Source organism: Haemaphysalis longicornis, unplaced genomic scaffold, assembly GCF_048455015.1.
Source record: "Haemaphysalis longicornis isolate Haplotype H1 unplaced genomic scaffold, Haemaphysalis longicornis Haplotype H1 scaffold_4, whole genome shotgun sequence".
NCBI lineage: Eukaryota > Metazoa > Arthropoda > Arachnida > Ixodida > Ixodidae > Haemaphysalis > Haemaphysalis longicornis.
In genome coordinates, this window is record NW_027526361.1 from 162389666 (window position 1) to 162398495 (window position 8830).

The following is an 8830-nucleotide window of genomic DNA, read 5'->3' on the forward strand; positions in this document are numbered from 1 at the left end:
GACAGTGGTGGTGCGCGCCTCGGAAATGGCCTCGACGACGACGAAGACGAACTGTTTAAATTGGACAATCACCCTGTGGGAGTATGTTCCGGCAAGGTGTCGCCAGGAGGGCACCGGCAGAATAGTCGGTAAAAAAAGTGACGTCGGAGAAGAGGAAGAAGAGATGGGAAGGAACAACAACAACAACAACAATAAGCAGGGGTGGAGTCCCAGGACTCCAGGAGGGCTAGCCGCAAGATGTGGTAGCCGTCGTCTGCCGAGGCCGTCGTCGAGGACGCCCAGAGGCGCAGCCTGTTAGGCCGCAGTGCCAGCCGTGCCCGCGAGCCGGCCGTCGACTACCGAGCGTTAAATTGCCGGATCGACTAAACGACGTGTTCGTTCCAGTGTCAACCACCAAGGGATCGCCGACAACCGCGACAATACCAGCATTGACTGCATCGACAATGCCAGCGCACGTGAGAGATTTGCTTCCTTTCCGGTTCCTGTTGGAAGTGAACATGAACGTGTTAGTTTTGCCTTAGTAGAACTTTGTGTTTATGATTGACGTCAGTGTTACAGTCTTATAGTAACTATACCTTCCTATCTTCAGCTCGTCTCGTCTCGATAAAGGTCCGTCTTCGTCTTATACGCCGGTCTCAAGCGCCTGTCTTGTTTCGGCGACGTCATTCGAAAGTCCTAGCCACCAATACCATCACAACTGGCGTCCACCAATACCATCAAATATATCTAACAAGAAATTTTTTTGAATGCGACAAAGCATTCAACATTTATTGCTGTGACCGTGAGGACAGGATTGGTGGAGGAGTGTTAATCACAGTTGCTGACCGCTTACAGTCTTTCGCTTTTCAGCTTGTATGTCCCCTGGAGATAGCTTGTATATGCGTTCGCATAAACCGTCGTGATATGGTCTTTTGTTGCAGCTATCGGCCTCCTAATTTCTGCGCAAAGTTCTGCGATGACCTTCGCGACGTTTTACACAACCTCATGACGAGGTTCCCAGGAGCACCTCTTTTTTTATTGGGAGACTGTAATTTTTGGAAAATAAATTGGTCTACTACAGGTCCAGTACTTTGTGATTCATCATGTGAGACAAAAGCATTCGTAAAATTGTGCACAGGTTTTAACTTTTCCCAGCTAATAAGCGAGCCTACTCGAAGCGCAAATACACTCGATCTTGTTTTACATGAACTTACTTTCCTTCCAGGTCTTAGTGACCGCTGCTTTATTCACTTTGTGCTTAATGAAAAAGTTAACCACCCAGTAACCAAACCGCTACAGTTCGAGATTATATCAAGGGGACGTTTACTGCAATCAACCAAGAACTAGCGATTTCTCTTGATGAATACATGCCCACGTTTGATGAGCGCTCGGTTGAATGCAATTGGAACCATTTTAAAGACAAAACTAGGGACTTAATAAACAAATACATCCCTCTACGCACCATATCGTGTAAGCATCCAGCCCCTTGGTTTAACGTTTCATTGAAACGTCTGCTGAATAAGAAAAAAACGCCTTTTTCGTAAAGCGAAGGGCACCGATGCGCATGGCCGGTGGCCTTTTTTACAACCAGGCTACTACTGTACAAAGACGCAGTAAAGAAAGCGAAGTTGGCCTTTTATCATGACAAGCTTCCTACACTTCTTACCCAGGATGTTAAAAAGTTTTGGAACTTGGTCAACGGCTGGAAACGTAACTCTGTATATTTAACTGATGACGATGGTGTTGCCTACGCTGTTTCAGAGTGCTGTAATGTGTTTCATGATGTATTTTCTAAATCTCTTTTACAGTTGCATGTACGCGGCGCTTCCGCTGGATGACGCCACCGAGCCAAGCGAGCTGCTCCAGGTGCGATGAGCAGGCGAGCGGAAGCCGCGCCCGCGCACTGCCGCCGCAGAGAGCGAGAAGAGCGCTCCCCGATGGGCCGCGCGAGCCACCGTGTAATGATAATCAGTTAAATAAAAACGAGTTGCTTCAGTTCAGCCAAGCCAACGGCTCTCAATAATACAGTTCAGAAGTGGGATATAATCACAACGTCCGAACGTGAGAAGCTGCCCTGCAGTTATGATGGGGCCTGTGACGCGAAGCGCAGCATCTTCAGCGACAACGAACGAAGATGGCGCGAACGAGGCCAGCGGTGACGACGGGGCGCGCAGCGACACCAGATCCGAAAACAAAGTCCCGAGTGACTCCACGACACCACAGCCGGCGATGGACATGGCAGCCGTCATCCAAGCAGCTGTACAGGCAGCCGTGAGGGAAGCGATAAACGGTATGGCGCTCCTTCAAACGCAACAGACGCCTGCCACGCCCGTTACGCCCGCGGCAGAGACTTCGCGTCTGGTGCCATCGTTCGATCCCCTTTCATCAGGCTGCTCGACCGTCGACGCGTGGATTCGGCGAGTCGACGACTTGGCTGACATTTACGGTTGGTCGGACAGGCTGACCTCTTGCAACGCACTATGCAGATTGGAAGGCCCGGCCAAGACCTGGTACGATTCCCTGTCATCAGTGGACAAAACGTGGGTGCAGTGGAAAGACGAACTAAAGCGTGCATTTCCGTCGACATCAGGAATGCAACGCCTCCACCATGAACTGGAAGCCCGTTGTCGCAAGCGAGGTGAGCCCATCGAATCTTATTACTACGACAAGCTCGCCAAGGCTCGCCGGTGTAATATCAGTGACAAAGGCTGTGTCGAGTACATCATCACCGGCCTGAGCGATCCAGACACAATTCGAGCAGTGAGCGTTCGCACGTACGATACTCCCGAAGAATTGCTTCACTGTCTCAAGCGTCTAGAAGATCGTCTAGGAAACGTAGTTTCGTCGGCTTCCCGCCAAAACGCCAAGCATTTCACCGACTATCAAAAGGGGCTCTTCGAAGGGGCCGATCACCTTACCAAGGCAACCGGAGCCAACATGGCCGACGATCGCCGAGACTCCCTCTCACGCAGACAGAGGAAGAAACATGGGAAGAAGCCTCTCTCCAACGAGAAAGGGGAACCGCTGTGCTTCAACTGCAACGAATACGGCCATTTGTCTCTCCATTGCCCCTCTCCCCAACGAAAAGCGCGATGCGGCGCTTGCGGACGAGTGGGCCACGAAACGAGGGACTGCAGAGCGAAGAAGGAACGAGAGGAGCGCGTCGCTCAAAACGTTGTGAAATTCGACGACCGCGCTACCGAAGCAGTGAACGAGAAATATTTCATGCCAGCGAAACTGAACGGACATGAAATACGTGCCTACGTCGACTTGGGGAGCCAGTGCGTAACCCTACGTCAGGAAGATGCAGAACGGCTGGAAATCTCCTACACGAAACTCAAAGAACCGCTCTCTATTGTAAGATATGGATCGGGATGTGTGACGCCTTGCGGCGAAGCAAGTGCTACCATTACGGTCGACCAAGCGACAGCTGACGTTCATCTGTACGTGGTACCAAGCAGCTCGCAGTCCATACCACTACTTGATGGGCAGCCGTTCACGGAACAGCCTCACGTAACGATTGTAAGGCGGCGACAGACAGTCGGGATTTTTGAGGAGGGCGAAAACGTCCACGAAACCGACGACACGCTGCGTTCCATTGAGATCCCCGATCTGCCCCAACGTTCAGTCTGCCTGTGGGCCAAGGAGTCAACCGTTGGTCCGCCGAAGTATGTGGGATTCGTCAAGCTCTACGCCACGGGTGGCATGCCCAGCACAGATGTGTTTGTCGACGCACAATTCAGGTGTCAGGAAGGACGTGAGCACTGCATACCACGCTGCGTCGTAACTGTTGACGAGGCGTACGAGACACGCCTACCCATCATGAACATGTCAAACCATGACTTGGACATCAAGGAACACGAGCGGGTAGCACGAGCGGAAATCTGCTATCCAGACGATATGCCGGAGCGAGAAATAAACGTCCACGTCACTCAGCGACAGCCGATGCCACGCGAAGAGATAAAAACTGGACCTGCCGTCACTCCGCACCAGCGAAAAATGCTGGAATGCCTTATCGACGAGTATCGTGATTGCTTCGCACCCAACATTTCTGAGATCGGGCAGACCAGTGCAGCGGAAATGAAGATCGAGCGGACGATAGATGAGCCAGTGAGATTCCGTCCCTACCGACTTTCCTTCGCAGAGAGGGCTCACACGAAAGAGATGATCGAAGAACTGAAGCAAGCGGGAATCGTTGTCGACTCGACTTCCGAACACGCCAGCCCTATTCTCCTCGTGCGAAAGAAGACAGGAGAACTGCAGATTTGTGTCGACTACCGTGCACTTAACCGTGTGACGAAAAAGGACAGGTACCCGTTGCCACTAATTGATGATCAGCTGGACCGCCTCCGCGGAAAGTGCTTCTTCACGAGTCTCGACTTGGCGTCTGGTTATTACCAGATCCCCATGGAAAAGGAGTCCAGACACAAGACAGCGTTCGTCACCCCTGACGGGCACTACGAGTTCGTCCGGATGCCATTTTGGTTGGCCAACGCCCCAGCGGTATTCCAGCGGATGATCAACGCGGTTCTGGGACCTCTGCGTTACTCTGTGGCACTCGCCTACATGGATGACATCTTGCTCCCAACGACAGCTGTAGACGAGGGACTCGAGCACCTGCGAAAGATTTTGGAGGCTCTACGAAGAGCGGGACTGACGCTACGGTTGAGTAAGTGCTACTTCTTCTGCGACCAAGTCGACTACCTTGGATACGACATTTCTGCTGAAGGGGTGCAACCAGGAACTCTCAAACTTCAGTGTGTAGCTGAATTTCTGAAACCGACAAATGTGCACGAGGTCCGCCGATTCCTAGGACTCGCAAGCTATTTCCGACGATTTGTCAAGGGGTTCGCCACTATTGCTAAGCCTTTGACGAAACTGACTTCCAAGGACGAAACTTGGAAGTGGACTGCAGAACAAGACTTTGCGTTCGCCGAGCTGAAAAAAAGGTTAATCGAAAAGCCTATCTTGGCTCATTTCTCGTTCGACGCAAGAACGGAAGTTCACACAGATGCCAGCAGAGATGGGCTGGGAGCTATTCTCTTACAAGAGCAAGCTAACGGGCAGCTCCATCCCGTCGTGTACGCCAGCCGACGGACAACCGAGTGGGAGGAGAGATACCACTCCTACGAGCTGGAAACATTGGCAGTTGTGTGGGCGCTGGAGAAGTTCCGGTTCTACCTTATAGGATTAAACTTCAAAGTAGTCGCTGACTGCAATGCCGTGCGGGCAACGATTAGTAAACGAACACTCCTACCTCGGATCGGCAGGTGGTGGCTTCGACTGCAAGAGTTTACCTTTGATGTTGAGTATCGAAAGGGCACAACCATGGCGCATGTCGACGCACTCAGCCGCTCACCACACAACCCTCCCGAAGAGACCGATGTCGTTGGCGGCATTCAGATCATCGCTACGTGCGTGGAAGTAGAAGACTGCCTTGCTATCGCGCAAGTTAACGATCCCAAAATAATGGCACTGAAGGAGAGGTTAGAAAAAAAACAATGCCTCACGAAAGAAGATCGGCGCGTGCAAAGCGAATATCAGTTGCACAACGGCAAGGTGTTCAAGAAGTTTCAAGACGGAGGTTCACAGGAAAGGCTCCTCTGGGTCGTCCCAAGTCAGACACGTTGGATGGTAGTGAAGGCTTGTCACGACGACATCGGGCATTTCGCTGTGGACAAGACGCTTTCAAGGTTAAGAGAGAACTACTGGTTTCCAGGCATGAGGCGCTACGTTAAGCGATACATAGCCGCTTGCGTTGAATGCATTTTCCACAAGACGCCCGCCGGAAGAACACCAGGCAGGCTGCATAGCATCGAGAAGGTGAACAAGCCATTTCATAGGATCCACGTCGACCATCTCGGCCCATATAAGCAGCAAACACGTTACAACAAGAAGCGGGCTGAACCGTCTGAGTTTCAACCGGGAGACATCGTTCTAGTTGAGCGAGAACCCACATCGAGCGGAGAATCCCGAAAACTTAAAGGGGCCCTGAAAGGCATTTTGAGCACACTAAATGAACTAGCGCAATCGCTAGATTGGGTCGCCAACGTCACCTGTGCCAAGTATTACTCTTTTACGCGCAGCGGAAAGCTCACACTTTTGTTGCAAAGTTTGTCGCTTTTTTCTCACCCTTTCCTTCGTGTTTTTGGACGCCGCCATCTTCACATGTCTACATCATCGATTCCCAGATGTTCGTCATGAGCTAGACATCCTGCTATTGGGCGGCTTTTTCACGCACTTCCGGCAAAGAGATGAGTCGTCTGCTCAGCGTCGGCTCGCCGGCTGATCTGCCAGCGGAGTGCCGGAGTGCTTTGACTTTTTACGACAAACGAAACAAGTGTAAACAAACGCTTAACCGTTTGTATTGAATGCAACACGGCCATAACACGACGTGGATTTTATCTTACGTGAGTACGTACCATAAAGAAAGTCCCGTGGCACTTCTTTGGTGCAATCGCAGAGAACGCCCTGAGCCGAATGCCCGGGTTTGACGCGTACATTTTATTCAACTTCAAAACAATCCAGAGATGCGTTTCGAACGAACGCAACGTCACAACATGCGTTGCAAGTCTGAACCGCGATTGACAGACGATGAGTTGCCTCCTCCTGCCCGTCGTAAATACGACACTCACCTCACACCCGGTTTGCGGGGACGAGCAGCAAGTCACAACTCTGGCGCGCAAGCGAGAAGGCTTTTAGCCAGGCACACTGCACATACCCCATGCGAGGTTGAGTGGTACGTCGTTCGAGAAAGATAATCCAGACCATGGGAAGCACTATCCACCCGCAGAAGTACAATGTCGCATTTCATCGTGAAACGAACGCGTCCACAACACACAGGAGGCGATGCACACACACACACACAGCTTCGGTCGCTGCATTGGCTTAGCTGCAAGCTTCGTTCGGACAATCAGCGATGCTACGACGATACAGAGCTGCGTGAGGACGACGTGCTAACCACTTCACGTATTTAGAAACACAGGGGCAAAGAACTAGGTTCATCGGAAGCAAAAAATCTTTCCTCCATTATAGTGCCTGAAATATACTGGCTAGTGTGCCGAGGGCGGGCTCCAGGCGGGCGCCGGGAGCGATGTACGCGGCCGTCTGCCGCTTGGAGCGCTGCCGTGCGGGAGTGTGCGCGTTCATCCGGCCCGAGTAGATCGCGCGGTTACCTCCGAGCTGCGTAGCAGACGGCAGCGGCAGAACTTTCCATTCCCGCTTGCGACGAAAGCGAGCGAAAGCGACGGGAATTCTGTCGCGCAACCAAAATTTGTCCTGACCATTCGACAAAAACGATCGTCGCGCGACAAAGCGACGGAATTCCTGCCGCTCTCACTCGCTTTCGTCGCAAGTGCGAACGGGCATTTATGCGCAATCTCCGCCCCACATAAAAACAAGCTCTTGCTTGTCGCCTGAGCATACGGTTGATATCTGACTACGTTACACTGTGCTTGCCAGTGTATTTAAACGATGTCACTAGGTTTGAAACGTACGCGCTCGGCGTGCAGCTTTGTAAACGCAAGCGGTTTCACATACGCACGCTATTTTGCTGCTAATAGAGTTTTAGTACAGCGTTTGTGGCCTTTGCATACGCTAAACGCTAAATTTTTGCGTCCCACTACGTGACACCGCGATGGGAGTTTTAGTAGAGCGTCTCATCAGTTTTGCGTAGCGACACACTAATGCATACGGCGCCATCTGCCAAATGTTTTCCGAAATGTCTCGCCGGCTGATCTGCTAGCGGAGTGCCGGAGTGTTTGGACATTTTACGACTATCCAAACAAGTGCAAACAAACGCTTTCCCGTCAGTGTTGAATGCAACACATGGGTGCAGCTTGTCAGAACACGGGTTCTCGCTGATCGAGTGCAGCGTTGGTTTGCTCTTCGCCTTCACGTTCATCGCCGCTGATAAAGCGATCCGATCCGGCGCGTTTTGTGCACGGGTTCTGTGTCGGTTGAAAATGTATTTTTTCACATGCCGCCGGTAGTAGGAATTACAACCACCGCAAAATAACACCCGGCACCAGCGGGGCCACATCTGAGACCGCGCTTTTTGGATAAACAGTGCGCGGTGCACCAAAGGGAACGAGCGCACGATTCTCCCCACGCGGCTGCGAGTTCGCCGCCGATACCAACTGCAGCCCTGCAGTTACGTACACCGCGAAAGGGCAAGGCCAGGCCGCACACATGCGGCCAGGTCATTCGTTCGCTTTTCCAGCCTGTCTCCATGGTGTCTACAGAGATGAAAAAGCCGAAAGAGCTGGCCCGTAGCAGACGGCAGTCTGTGGGAGCGCAGTAGCGGAAGTACGTCACCGCTGAGGAGCGGAGCATCATGGGAGGGGAGGCCAACAGCGAAGAAACAGTTGAAAGGAGGAGGAAATACGGCGCGACGATAATTCGCGGTTTTTGATTTACGATTTCTCAGCTAATACTCATCGCTTTAACAAAATTCTTGCAGGAGGAGATTGCTAATACATTGCTTTATTTGGTTACATGTACATCCATGCATCGGCGGAAGGCATTTCAGGACCCCTTTAAGGTCAAATACAAAGGACCGTACGTCATAGCCGAGAAGCTTCCCAATGACCGCTACCGCATCAGAGATGTCCAAGACACCCGGAGGACACGAAGAGCATATTCCAGCGTAGCTCCCGTCGACAAGCTGAAGCTTTGGGCGAAGGACATCGACTCGAAAAGCTCAGAATCGGACGAAGACAAACATTCCGACCGGGACGGTCGTTAATGCAGGATGGCCGAATGTACGCGGCGCTTCCGCTGGATGACGCCACCGAGCCAAGCGAGCTGCTCCAGGTGCGATGAGCAGGCGAGCGGAAGCCGCGCCCGCGCA

The 8830-nt window shown here is 52.1% G+C and overlaps 1 protein-coding gene across 1 annotated transcript; it reads left to right on the forward strand.

The window, feature by feature from the left end:
* Positions 1–2064: 2064 nt before the first annotated feature.
* Positions 2065–4268, forward strand: LOC144180081 (uncharacterized). Its single transcript, XM_077708489.1, has 2 exons — positions 2065–2817; positions 4128–4268. The coding sequence occupies exons 1-2, from the start codon at positions 2065–2067 to the stop codon at positions 4266–4268; spliced, it is 894 nt and encodes a 297-aa protein (XP_077564615.1).
* Positions 4269–8830: the final 4562 nt, after the last annotated feature.